At 52.3% G+C, this 14718-nt stretch overlaps 1 protein-coding gene across 1 annotated transcript in view; it reads right to left on the reverse strand.

Annotated features, from left to right (window-relative positions):
- Positions 1–14718, reverse strand: part of LOC147891672 (Radical SAM superfamily protein) — an 86072-nt gene that overhangs the window by 50902 nt on the left and 20452 nt on the right. Inside the window, exon 2 of the mRNA XM_087388468.1 lies at positions 11194–11356. Coding sequence (XP_087244594.1) covers positions 11194–11356 — 163 coding nt within the window. The remainder of the gene's footprint in view (positions 1–11193; positions 11357–14718) is intronic.

Raw genomic sequence — 14718 nt, forward strand, 5'->3', positions numbered from 1 at the left:
TCCTGGCTGTAACCAATAAATATGCATTTGATTGCCTTGTCATCAAGCTTATGTCTCAGCTGAGATGGTACATAAACATATACAAGAGACCCAAAAACTCTCATGTGTGAAAGTGAAGGCTTCATGCCTTTCCATGCTTCATAAGGTGTAACAGTCTTGGACCTATTCTTCCTTTCAGGAGCAGGATTATGCTGAGGGATGTAAGGAGTAGTGCATGAGTGTACAATGCCCCGTGAAGACAAAAATGCATCAAACTCCTTTGACATATACTCTCCCCCCCTATCTGTGTTGAGGGTGACAAGCTTGCATCCTGATTCATTGTCAACCATATTCAGCCACCTGCTTTCAAGCATTTCCATGTGCAGTCAAGTCGCTCCTGCGAGCTTCCCTCTCCCCATCGCTAGCTACCTCCACTCCCTAGCCCCCCCCCCCCCCCCCCGCCGCGACCACCCCCCGCCCCCTGTCTCTCCACCCTCGCCTTCCGCTCGCCATCCCCCTCACCCGCCGCCTCGCTCACCCGCCACCCATCCCTCCGCCTCGCTCGCCGCCTCCCATCCCCCGCCCCCTGCCTCTCCGCCCTCGCCCCCCCGCCCGCCCTCGCTCACCCGCCCCCCTCGCTCACCCGACCCGCCCCTCGCTCACCCGCCTCGCTCACTCCACCCGACCCCCTCGCTCCCCGCCTCCATCCCGCTCCCCCCCGACCCCCGCGCCCTCACCCGCCTCTCCGCCACTCCGCCTTCCACCCCCCCTCGCCTCCATTCCGCTCCCCCCGCTTCCTTCCGCTCTCCCCGCTTCCTTCCGCTCCCCCCGCTTTTTTTTTTTTTTTTTTCCGCCTCCACTCCGCTCCCCCGCCCTCCGATTCACCCCTCCGCCCCCGCCACATCACCCCCGCCCTCCCGCGCCACCCGCCTGCCCCGTACCCTTCACCCCGCCTCGCCCGACCCCCCCCGTTCACCCACCTCGCTTCGCCCGCCCCTCTGCTTCACTTCCCCACCCCGCCTCCACCCTCCGCCTCCGCCACCATCCCTTCCATACCCAGGCGCCATCCTCCCGCTTCGTCTCCCCTTTTGGGGTGGCAGCCTGTTCTTCATCGGAAGCTTGCAGTTAGTCTTGGCGGTATGGCGGCCCCCTGCCCGGATCTGGAGGCCCAGTCGGACCCTCCCTCTCCAGATGCCTACCGCGTTATCCTGACAGAGCAACAATCATCCCGTGTGCAGGAGGTTGCCACTGACTTTGCCCGTACCTCTGTTTACGGTAGAGTCATTGGACACTCTCCCTCCAGAGCAGCCATCAGGGACTGGCTCCAGTCCACTCTCCTGCTAGAGGATGGCCATATTGAGGAGGTGGCCCTTATGGGAAGGGGCATCTTCTGGCTCAAACTCTCCAATGAGAAAGCTGCGAGCAACCTGATTGCCGGTTCCCCCACATCGGTGGATGGAAAGATTATCATGATAGTCCCGTGGTACCGTGGATTCAGCGCAGCAGATTTTGATGTTCGGTTCCGTATACCTCGCCACCCAGTGACACTAGTTTTTCCAGGGCTTGCTGCTGAGCTGCGGCCGATTGTCAGGGACTTGGGCTCCCATTTTGGATGGGTTATGCACGACACCTTCGCCGATGCGGTGACCACGGCAGGAGCCCCCCGTGTCCGAGTGGCTGTGGCAGACCCTGCGACCCTCCCTGCAGTGATCGAGATTGTGACAGATGCCGGCAGCATCACCCAGAGCATGATAGTCACCGGACAGCCAGGTCAGTGCCTGAGGTGCCATGGCTTTGGGCACTTGGCGGCTGCGTGCCCACGCTTCGCCAGTTCATCTCGACCCCCCCCGCCCCCGCCCCCCCCCGGACAGTCACGTCAGGAGGAGCCGAGGCAGGCGGAGCCCGGTCCAGAGTTAGTGGGTGGCTGGACCGAGGTTAGAAGGAAAAGAGGAAGGAACAAGAAGATCTCGGATAAAGGCAAGGAGGCAGAGGTTACCCTTCCGGCAGCAGCACCCCAGAGACCTGACAGGCAGCCGCCCCAGGGACCTGGGAGAGCTTCTTCGTCGACGGCAGGCCGCCCTTCACAGCCTCAGATCCCCCCCTCTCCCGCTCCCCCGCCCCTTTCCACTCAGTCCAAGTCCCCTCCCCAGTTTCCCCTCCCTTCGCCCGGCCCGCAGCCTCAGCCTCCGTCTCTTCCTCCTCAGTCTCCTTCTCCTCCCTCTCAGCCCCAGCTCCAGAGGAGTCCCCATCCCCCCCCTCCCTCCGCTCCCCTCGACTCCTCTACAGTGTTAGCGGCACCCTCGGCTTCCCAGTCGAGGGCAGCCCCCGCTCCGCCTCCTCCACCTGCTCCGCCAGTCGCCTCCGTGGAGCTCGAGTCGCCTGCCCCTCAGCCTCCTCCCCCTCCCCCCCCGCTGGCAGGACACCCGGAGTCTACACCACCACCGGAGCAGGCTTCCATGGCCGCTAGCCCCTCAGTGGCAGACTCTGATGGGTCTCAGCTTCAGGAGAGAGCGCTTCCTCGAGACTTTTACAGATCAGGCCCCTGGGACTACTTGGACGTGGCCGACCTTGGGACCTTCCCGGCTTATCTCGACATCAGCATCTTCTTGCTCCGCAAAGGGGCGGATGGGAAGATTGTCGCCTTGGCCCCTAGGGATGGCCCTAGCTTCGCCTTCACGTTCCTCAGCGATGGCACCGAGACCTGGACAGACGACTCGGTTTGGGAGGCGCTCAGAGAGCAGACACACGCCCAGGTCTGTTCCTGGATAGGCCCGTCCGGTGGGCAGCTTCTCGAGACTCAGTGGTCCGAGGGTGATGTGCGCTTACGGTGGCGCTGCGCCGCCAAACGCTTCCGACTGATTGTGATCCTCAGACCTACCCCGTCATGGCCTCTCCCCCAGGATGTCAGAGCTTGGTCCCATCAGAAACTCCGCACCTTCTATGGGATGACCACTTCAGAGATCTCGAGCTGGCTCGAGAAAGCATTTGTTCATGGCACCAAAGGCCTCTCGCCTTTGTTGAAGGTGTTGAAGGACGGGCAGGACGATCCCGTCTCCCCCTCCAAACCTTCTCATAAGCGGCAGCGCCTCCATTCCGACATGCCTGATTCTTCATCGACTTCGACCGCGAGCAGACAGTTGTTCGCAGCCCCCCATCCCTCGCCATGAGCCTACACCTCGTATCCTGGAATGTGAACGGGTTTCACTCTTCTGGCACCCGTGGTCCCAGGAAGCTCATTTTGCGGCAGGAACTTCAACCTGCAGTGATTGGTCGTTTGGATGTACTTCTGCTCCAAGAGCACAAGCTCTCTGCGGTTCATTCCCGTAGCTGCAGGAAGGTTCTCCCTGGACGTTCCTACACTTACTGGGAGCCCTCGATCGGCGCACAGGGGAGGAGTGGGGGTGTCTGTACCTCAGTGTGCGAGCAGTTAGCCCAGGGAGTTTTCGGTCATGGCACGTTGATCCCAGGCCGAGCCCTTTGGGTAGGCCTGGATTTGGAGGGATCCAAAATTGGAATACTCAACATCTACGCTCCTACAGACCTCCGATGCAGAGCCACTTTCTGGAGGACACTTACAGGGATTCTACCAGTCATGGATTCCTGGATTGTTGGAGGTGACTTCAACAATCTGGAGTCATTGGAGGACCAGCAGGGCAGAGCTCCGGAGTTTACAGGGATGGCTCAGGCAGAGCAGTCAGCTTGGGACTCCTTCATCTTCGCGACAGGAGGTAGGGACAGCTGGAGAGACCCGTCCTTCCGGCGTTGGCACGGGAGCCTGGACTTCTCTTGGGGCTTCCGCAGGGAAGGAGGCAGACTCCTGGAGAGGCTTGATAGATTCTATGTCAGTGATTGGGCCATCAGTAGAGGCGGTCAGGCGGGTATAGTTCCAGGGACGACACTTTCCGACCATGCGCCGGTACTCCTCTCATTAGATTCGGCAGCCCAGACCCTCCCCCCCCGGTCATGCAGGATTCCCGATTCTATTTTCTCGAGGGAGGACGTGCGTAGCAGTATTTGCAGTCTTTGGGACAGAGATTGGGGGGAGTGCACGGATTTGGTGGACTCAGTTGCGCAGGCTCTGCAGGAGTCCAACCAGATCTGCCAACTAGCAGCCCTACAGGTTCGTCAGGAGTGGTGGAGTAGAGAGAGAGCTCTTCGGAGGGACCTCGCATCCATTCAGCGACTCCAGCAGGCTTCCCCGGGCTCGGAGGAGCTTCGGATCCAGGCCCTTCGAGCCAGAGCCCTCCTGGAGGAGACACTCCAGCGCCGCTCAGAGTTTTCCTATCACGCCTCTCTCTCCTTCTGGGCCCGGAAGGGTGATCGGATGTGCAGAGAGTTCTTCAGGACGCATGGCCAGAGAGCTGCAGGTGATCAGCTTCGGAGTCTCAGGACAGCGGATGGTCACATCGTTACGGATTCGGGGGAGGTCCTGGGGTTGGCCACTAACTTCTACAGGACCCTCTTCCAGCAGGAGCCGCTTGCCCCTCGTGCTAGTCGTGCCCGTGAGGAGGTGTGGAGGCACATTCCATCCCTGGTCCAGCCTAGCATGCAGGCGATGTTGTTGGCGCCGTTTACCTCGGATGAGATGCTGGAGGCCTTGATGGCTATCGACGGACAGAAATGCCCAGGAGAGGATGGGCTTCCCCGAGCTTTCTTCATTTCCTTCTGGGACCAGATCCATCAGCCCCTCCTTGCAGCTCTGCAGGGGATTTTCAGCAGCGGTTTGATGCCAGAGAGCCTCTCTTCGGGACTGATTTGCCTCATCCCAAAGGGAGGAGATAGACAGGAGATCCGCCAGTGGCGTCCGATCACTCTCCTTACTACCGCCTACAAAATCCTCGCTAAGATGATCAGTGCCAGAGTTCGGCCTCTACTCCCAGACCTCATTCATGACACTCAGACAGGCTTTGTCCAGGATCGCAGTATCTTGGATAATGTCTTCACCTTTTCAGAGGCGGCGGAGTGGGCTCAGCACAGTGGATCACACCTTGCCATTCTACTTCTCGACTTTGAGAAGGCCTACGATCGCGTGGACTGGGCCTTTTTGGAGGGGACTCTGGAGCGGCTAGGTTTCCCCGCAGGATGGATTCAGGGTATCTCAGCTTTGTACAGGACAGCGTCTAGCAGGGTCATCATTGGAGGCAGGATGGGTGAGCGCTTTAGCCTGGAGAGATCAGTGCGTCAGGGTTGCCCCCTTGCTCCTTACCTGTTTCTTTTCTTCGCCGAGGCCATGACTTACTACCTTCGGGCGAGGCCTACCGGGATCCAAGGGGTTCGCCTTCCACTTCGGGAGGACACGGAGCTTCTGGACTCGGAGTACGCAGATGATACAGCCCTTTATGTCCAGGATGATGAGAGGATGCTAGAGAGGGTGCGGATGGCCTTGGAGGTCTTCTGCTCGGCCGCTGGTGCGAAAATCAACTGGAACAAGTCAGTTGGTTTTCTCACAGACCCTGGGGCGTGTTCTCAGTGGGGGCGATTTCTGGGTTTCAGATGGATTCCACGAGGACAGACAGCTAGATACCTTGGCTTCCAGGGTGGCCTAGACATCACGCCAGCTCAGCAGTTTCTCCCGGTGCTAGACTCCATCCGACGGAAGCTGGCTTTCTGGAGTACTGCTAAGCTGTCTCTTGCAGGTCGTGCCCTGGTAGTTAACCAGGTCCTTCTAGCCACGGCTTGGTATGTGGCTTCATGCTGGTGCTTCTCGAGATCCAGCGTGGCACAGCTCAGGAGGTTGGTTCGGAACTTCCTTTGGTCTGGGGAGGATGGTCTTAGAGATACCAGAGCCAGGGTTGCTTGGCAGACAGTCATTCTTCCGCAGGCTGAGGGTGGCCTGGGGGTTATCGATCCAGAGCTTCAGAGTCAGGCCTTGTTAGGCAAGCTTGTCATCCGCGGTTTGACCCCGGGGGGGCAGACGTGGAAGATGTTACTTCAGCAGGGAATAGGCTCTTGTGTCCCGCGCCGAGGTGGAGAGTGGCCACCGTCCCTCAGGTGGATCTTCACTTCTGCCCCGCTCACTCAGCCCCGTTCTCCACTCGTTCGTAGCCTCCTCATGGTTTGGAGACGGCTTTGTCTCAGTCTCATACAGTCCCAGCCCAGCTGTCAGGAGGAGATCGATCGCCAGCCGCTCGTCTGGAATGGGCAGGTCAGAGACGCCGAGGGCCTTCAGTTGGGGGAGAGATCACATATCAGGTGGGACGGCTGGATGAGGGGGCCAGCCCGGTCCCTTCGAGTTTGGAGGGATACGTACAGACATCTGGAGATGACCGATCTTGCAGTCGCAGCTGGAGGTGCACGTGGAGTCCAGGCGAGACGCACGGAGATTGACGGAGCGATCCCAGCCGCTTGGTTGGCTCCACCTGAGCCTCAGGTCCTCATGCCTGGAGACACCCGTTGGCTGGGACAGTTCACCCCCCGTGGCATCCCATTGGTGGTCGCAGGACGTTTGGATGACTCCTCTATCGCCTTCTTCGCGGTTTCAGGGGATGGACGACTCAGGAGAGAGGATGCGCTCATCGACCCCCTACTCCCGTGGCAGAGGGTTAGGGTCGTAGGCCTTCTGGGGAAGGTCTAGCGTACCGACCCTAGTATCGAGCAGGACCAGTTGCAGCTTTGGCGTCTTTGGCTATGGGAGGGACGGGCCTTGTCAGAGCTTGAGTGGGACCCAGGAGAGTGGTGGTGGCCAGAGATTGTGACAGGACAGGGGCCGACTTCCTTCTTCGCTTACAGCACGACTCTGGGCAGGCGAGTTCTCGGGAGGATGCAGAGCCGCCCCCCCACCCAGCGACCTAGCTGGTACGCACAGGGTATTTCCAGGTTCTTTTTGCAGGCATTCTGGAAGGCCTTGTGGGAGAGCTGGCGGCCGCGGAAGATCTCATACTTCCTGTGGCTTCTTGCCCACAAAGGTCTTCCAGTGGGGAGCTGGTTGAGGCAGATAGGCCAGGACGGTTGCTGTCAGATTTGCCATGCGGACGAGGAGTCACCAAAACACTGCCTGTGGAGCTGTACGCGCGCCCAGGAAGTGTGGAGGTGGACCTTCGGGCTTCTTACCCGCGCAGCACCAGAGCTAGGAGTGATCACTTGGGGCGCGTTCTGTTGGTGCAGCACCGCACCTGGTCTTCATCATTTGTTCGAGGCATGCCAGCAGGACCCCACCTTCCTTATCACACAGGGGACGTGGGGGCCGCTCGAGGGTATCCCACAGCACCTAGCAGAGGCTGATACAGGAGTTCGGGAGAGGCAGCCAGTCTGGGAGATTATCAGCAACATTACAGGATGGCACATCTGGACCTCGCGCTGCGCGCAGATCCTCGGTGGCACTTCCTTATCGACTGCCCAGATCATGGCGGAGATTTGGAGTGAGATTATTCATACCCTCAGAGGCCAGTGGGACCAGATTCAGGGAGACTCCCGGGCTGGTCAGGAGAAGCGGAGACGCTTCCTCCAGGCTTGGGACACACAGAGCCTCTTCTTCGAGCAGACTACGCAGGGCCTTCGGTGGCACTACTCACCACCCCGATGGCTGTTCATTCACACTCAGCATATCCCTCCGTGAGAGTATGATTTATTATGCTACCTTTTAGGGCTGCGTCCGGTTTGTGAACGCAGCCCGTCAGCTATAAGCTGACCTCTTGTATTTTGTTCTCGAAGTAATACAATTAGCACTGTTTTTCCGGAAAAAATATTCAGCCACCTTTGAAAGCATGAGAACACTTAAGCATATACCCAGCAATATCTTGTGAAGTCATCAATGAGAGTCATGAAATATTTGTACCCCCAATGGCATTTGTCCTCATTGGGCCACAGACATCACTGTGCACTAGCTGCAATTTCCTTTGTGAGAGTTTTGGACAATTCTTTTGGAAAGGAAACCGATGCATCTTACCCAAAAGACAACCCTCACACACATGTTTGGAAACTGTGTGAGTTTGAGGTACATCATTTGCCATGTCCTGTGAATGTAACTTGGCAAGAGCTCTATAATTGAGATGACCCATTCTCTCATGCTAAAGATGAGTTTTAGCAAGCTGTGAATCTGAAATAGCAAATGCTTCAATAGAGAGTGTAGCTGAGTGATCATCAAGGTGATAAAGGCCCTTTTTCAAAGTGCCAATGAGAACTATGGCATTGTCATCACGAAGATCATATACTAAGCATCTGTATCCATCAAAAACCACTCTAAAACCTGAAGTGGCAATTGCTGAGATTAAAATCAAGTTGACTTTGATTCCAGGCACAAAAAGAACATTTGTCAAAGTGACAGGATGGCTTGAAATGGATGTGAGCTGCACAACTCCAATTCCTTTGACACTATAGGAAGCATTATTAGCACATGTGACAGTCCCTCCTCGAGGTGCATTAGCTAAGGAATGAAACAACTGTCTGCAAAAGGTGAATTGCTTGGAAGCACCACTATCAAAATACCAAGACTGAGCATCATTAGCATTAAAAAGTGCATCAACTTGGGAGGGATCAAATGAACAATGCATCTACTAGCTCGTGGGATTCAATTGCATGTGAGGCATTAACTGTCAATCCTGCTTTCTTTTTCTCCGAAGCAATGCGCTTCCTACATTCTGAAATGTCATGTCCAGGCTTGCAACAATAGTTGCATCTTTTCTTCTTTGACTTATCTGCTGTATTTTTAGATGCATTGGACGAATTGCCACTGTTAGGTGCAAATTTAGGCTTGCCCATAGGCTTGGAAGCCTTGCCTCTTCCTGTCTGCTATGAAGCAAATGCATGATCAGGAATAATAGCTTGTCTATTAGCTCGACTTTGCTCTTCCTGCAAAAGCAATGTGACAAGCTGATCAAAAGAGTAGTGGTTTGGATTACCCATGGCCACTAATCGAAGGGTTGTAGCAAACCCTTGATATGTATCTGGCAGTCCATTCAATGTGGTACTGACAAGCTGAGAATTTGGCACCACCTCATCAATATTGGCAAATTGTTCCATGAGGTCATTGACCTTTGTCAGGTATGCATCCATAGAGTCACCTTCATTCATGCTGACTTCCTGCAATTGCCTTCTTAAATATGCAACACGTGCCTCATTGCGAATCTGATAAAGACAAGCCAATTTGTCCCAAGCATCCTTTTGCTGTCCTACAAGATCAGATGTGTGGAATAATGATTCTCTTGCATGATAAAGCAATACAAGAATGTGCATTTGCATCTCTGGCATCCCATCTTGATTGTTCCTGAGTTGGGGGAGCAACAGCAGGGGTGCTAGAGGATAAGGCATCAAGAGTAGTACCCTCTGCAGAGGGACCAATAGTAGAGGCAACCACTGTAGCATTGGCTGGCCTTAGATCAACCCCAAAAACAAAGTGCCTTGCAACAAGAATATGTTTCATTAGATAGGACCACATCGGATAGTTGGTCCCATCCAACTTATCATCTTCACGAAGAATGCCATATAAGTCGTGATTGTTCCCAGCCATTGTAAATAGTACAAATAGAAATGCACTGACAAAGTGACCAAAGTATAGCCCAAGGCTTTAAACTGCAAAAAATATGATTTACTGTCCCAAACACCTGTGAGCTAACGATAGATATTTCTAGGAGGCTGAACTGGACCTCAAGGCAACACGGTCCCTTTTCTTGCTTAGATGATGAAATAGAGAGAGCAAATAGACTGAAAATATGTGCAGCAAGGTATAGAAACAGGGTTACCAGCTGAAACTCTCCCAACACAAAAGCCCCAAATTTTGTTGACCTGAGTGATAACGTGGCACAATGTGACAGTCCTGAACCTGAAATTGACTGAAAACTTCAATTTTTGGAAGGATTTCAGTTGTCAACCTTGTCCAAAGTGTTGTATTAACAGGTTGAAGGTCCACATGTCAAAAGCCCTAAATTTTTCTGTTGAAAATTAGGGTTTGACAGTAAAAACTGTCAAAAAAACAGTAAAAGACTGCAAATGTTGCGTGTGAATCAGCTTCTGGTCCCTTGAACTTAAGGCTGAGACCCAAAAGACCTCTATAGGTAGAGTATGACAGACCACGGAGCTGCCGCAGCAGATTGAACTGCAAAAGGTGGCTGGAGCGAAGCTGGAACAGCCCTCAGGCACCTCGAAATAAGTGCGTGGCTGCAGGTGTTTCCTATGGGGGTCTCTGAACAGGTCGCGATAGCAGGACGCCTCCTGCAGATGACTCTGGCGAGGTCACGGGAGCTGGGCACCTCGATCTGAGTCTAGTTGAGGTCACAGGAGCTGGGCGCCTGGATCTGCAGTACAAAAGTGGCGACAGATGGCCACGGGTGCTGTAGAAGACCTCGAAAGTGCTGCAGCAGAGGCCTAGAAGCAGTCGCACCTGCTGGAAGCAGCAATAAGGCAATTTTTGGCGATGAAAAGACTCTGGGAGCCTTGGGCAGCAGCTTAAGAGCCTCGAACAGGCTGGAACAGTGACGCCAGCAGAGGATCAGACTCCCAATGAGCAATGGAGTACTCAAGGGGCTGAGGAGAGCTGGAAGACAAGTGTAAGGCTGCCTCTGATACCACTGTAGGATCGATAAACGAGAGAGCAAGTACAAGGTACAAGAGTCGATAGTTATCAGCCGTCACATCAACTAGACTAAAATGAAAAGAAAAGTACATAGTACTTGTAGGTAGACCCTAGGACTAAGTGTCCTAGGTGTCACATAGGACTAAGTGTCCTATGTGGCATAAAAGGCACAAAATACACTAAGTGCCTATAACTATGCTTACAAGGCACATGCCAGGGCCCATAGGGCATCACTAGAATAGGGAGAAGATGGCCTAAAGGTATCCTGAGCCATGTCCAGGATACATCAGCCCATACCATGGAGGGGGGTTTGTAGGCCATCTCATGGGGCTATCCTTAGATGCCACTTATACCTTGGTATGTGCCTTGTAGGCCTAGTTATAGTCAATTAGGACTATTGGTACAGTGAGTTTATGTACCATCTAGGTCAGTTAGGACACTTAGTCCAGTTAGGGCAGTTAGGCCTAGGGTTTTGTTATGTTGGCTCTCCCTTGAGCCTCCACACTTCAGTTTTGCAGCAATCCATTACAGCATCTCGTTTTTCTCCTTCTTGCTTCCATTGCTTCCTACACCCAACATGGCATTCATCTTTTCTAGCACTAGATTGTTGGACACCCCTACACTTTAAAAGATAAAGAACTTGGAAAGATCTCTTCTATCCAAAAGGTCAAATGGTAAATTATGAAGGGCAAGAACAATTGACCAACCTGAAGTAAAATTAGTAACTTTGTGGTTCGACCATCAGCAGAATCATACCGTGCTTGAATTTGTGATGTCAAATTCTTGAACTTTGATCGTAAGAGATCACGAACCCTCAAAGGAATACCAGGCACATCATACGCTTCAGCACCTTTATTTGCCAAAATGTACCTACAAAGTAGCAAATACACCAAATGTCAACAACTATTCCCTGCACAAGATCAACGAGCTCTTGAAGCTTTTTTATCATGTAAAGTTTAAACTAAAAACAAAAATCATATGTATAGAACAAAACCAATGAAAAAGAAAACACTAAAAATAGGATTATAAAGCCAAATGCTTGTAAAGATGATCTCTGAAAATTTTGATAAACCCTCAATAATTCGAGTTGGGGGGGAAGAAAATGCCTGGAGTGTTCTCAAAGAATACAAAAGCATTAAGGCAAATACTTGAGCAAGCCACATTAAAAACAAATGGAGAAAATGCATATAATGTATTTAACGCTTCATGTCCTTGTCCAACCCAGACACATGTTAGAAATCAATGGTTTACCAATGTATCTTTAGATCCATCTTGTATGCCAACCATAAGGCTCCAATATGAGTAGAACCAGGATATTATTTTGCTAAGGATGGAAGCACAATTTGAGGGCCATTGATGCCATTCAAAGGCCCAAGCATAATAAGGCCGAATGCAGGTTTTTGGGCCAATGCTGGTCATTCAAGGTCAGCCCAAGGTGGGATATGTCTAATCCATGCTCTGATTACAAGAGGCCACCTTCTGATCAGCCTAGGTGCAGCCATGGGCTGCAGACAAGCAGCCCTTGGGGCTACATGATGGAGCATATCCCCGATTAGTCCAGCAATCCTATGGAAAGCACACTGTAGGAGCAGCCCTTCTCCTTTTTTCATACTTGAAATTTGCTGCCCAGCTTTGACAGACTACCACTGAGTTTTGCTCAGCTTTTGTGGAAGTTCTTGTGCACTCTAGTAAACGTATTTGTTCTTGTGTCTTTGAGAAGATTATGTTAGAAATCATTGTCCCCAGCTGTGAGCCCCTCAAGGGGGGGGGGGGGATGTACTCAGCACACACATGGCATGGAAAAGGGTGTCAGCCAGCAGCAGCATCTCACGAATCTGGGCACCTTGTATGATCAGCATATCGTGGGTCTATGGTGCCATCTCTTGGGCAGCAGCAACGCCCATCAGGAGAACGTGTTTTGGGGCACCGAAACGCATCAAAATGTTCCTAGCAGAAACGTTTCTGCGAAATGTGCGAAACGCGGCATGTTAGGGCGAAGTGTCTGGCACATAAAACGATGCGACGGGACATTTCTCACGGGTTTTTGCACCGAATCGTCTCGGGTTTTGCTGCTGCTGCTCCACGCTTGCCTCCTAGCTCCCTACTCTACCCTCCCTTGCTAAGCCCCTTGCTATCCTAGCCTATACATCTACTTCCAAACTATACCTCTCCAACTCCTCTATCCTAGCCTCTCCTCTATCCTCTATCCTCTATCCTCTATCCTCTCTACCCTCTCTTCTCTCCACAGTATATACCTCTCTCCTCTCTACACTATACCTCTCGCTTGCTAAGCCCCTTGCTAACCTAGCCTCTCCTCTATCCTCTCCAACCTCTACTTGCCTCTCCAACCTCTCTCCTCTCAAAGCTCTCCTCTATCCTCTTAGCTCTATCCTCTCCAAGTTCCAACCTCTCGACTCTCGAGTCTCGAGTCTCTCCTCTCTATCCCATGGCCTCTAAACGTGCCGCTGCAAGCACAAGGCATGATGTGTGGCAAAATACCATTTTTATTAAGAGATAAGGCACATCTAGCACAAGTTTTGTGGTGACACATTGACAAGATTTGCCCCTCGAGTTCGAGCGCATTTCTTATGGGAGGGAGGCCAGGGTAAAGGTTCGTGCCATGCCATTCCAAAGGGCATCTTCTTGGCATATGGAATTACCTCTACCAAATTTGCTGAGATTCAACACCTCCTCCATCCTATGGTCACAGATCAGATTCTTCAAGCAAAGGTGTCGATTGAGCAGCAAAACTTGGGCCTTGAGGCAACCGCCACATCATCTCCGTCAGATGCCAGGGATGTGGAGGGTTCAGAGAGAGGCCCATCTACACTGACATTACAGGCGCATGGGAGTGTCTCTACTGAGCCTCTACATGGCATCACTCCATCAACATCCGTGTCCATTGGGCTGTCCACTATGCCATCAGCACCTCCACGGCCTCCTGCAAAGACGACACGTGATCCAACAGCTGCCACTCCGAGAATTACTCCTATACAGGCTGCTTGGGCACCACGCCTGAAGCAAGAGGCCGAAATTGCAAAGGAGCAGTTCTTCTATAATTGCAATATTCCCTTCCATGTTGCAAGGACTCCTGCCTACAAGAAGTTTTACCATGCGCTTGTAGCCACTGGTAGAGCAGGAGCAATGAGCATCATCCTTATACCTACTGGTTCTGAGACTCTTCGCACCACACGTTTGAAGAAGCAGGTGGGATTAATTCAGATTGACATGGAAGGACTCAAGGAAGCCTGCAGTCGGTATGGATGCATCATTGTCTCCGACAGATGGAGTGACACAAAGAGGAGACACATGATTAATATTTTGGTCACTTGTTGTGTGGGTAGCATTTTTGGTTGATGCTTCACATGCTAGCCTACACATCACTGGCGAGTGGATATGGGGTCACATTGAGGCAGCCATCAAGGAGGTTGGTGAAGACAATGTGGTACAAGTCATCACCGACAATGGCTCCAATTGCAGGAGAATGGGAAGTCTCCTTGAGAAGAAGTATCTCAAGATTGTATGGACTCCTTGTGCTTCACACTCCCTTGACTTGATGATGGAGGATATTGGAAAGCTGCCTTGGGTGTCTGTTGTGGTCGAAAAAGTGATGCAGTTAGTGACTTACATCACTCGTAAGCCACATGCACTGGCCCTATTTAGAAGGGAGTGCAAGTGGGAGCTTGTGAGACCCTCCAAGACACGCTTTGGCTATATTTTCCTGGTGCTTAGCAGGTATATAATTCTATCTTGAAAATTCTTTACTGGCACTCTGCTCTTAAATCTGTTTGTAATTCTCTCTTGAAATTTCTTCTCCACCAAGGGCTCACAAAGGGATTTATTTTCATAGGCTGGTTAAGACCAAAGAGAGCCTTTGTCAAATGATGACCAATTCAAATTGGTTGGACTAGAATGATTCGAGATTGCCTGCTGGACAGAATGTAAAGGGGATTGTCTTCGACAATCAGTTTTGGCAGGAAGCCCTTTCCATTCAGATGTCCATAGAGTCCTTGTACTTTGTGCTTCGACTATTCAACCATGAGGGTTATACTTGCACCTGCTTTATGAGTTCATGTTGAAGCTCCGAAAAGCCACGGAGGATTGCCCTATCCTCGAGTAAATGAGGTAAATACTAAAAATACAACTCTTGTAACTTGCCCTTAATTTAACTTCTAAGTCATGACTCATGATTCCTTTAATCTCCTAGCTCTAAGTTCTAACTTGATTTATTT

Source organism: Dipteris shenzhenensis, chromosome 17 (genome assembly GCF_047967505.1).
Source record: "Dipteris shenzhenensis isolate YYH24624 ecotype China chromosome 17, Dip_SZ_1.0, whole genome shotgun sequence".
NCBI classification, from domain to species: domain Eukaryota; kingdom Viridiplantae; phylum Streptophyta; class Polypodiopsida; order Gleicheniales; family Dipteridaceae; genus Dipteris; species Dipteris shenzhenensis.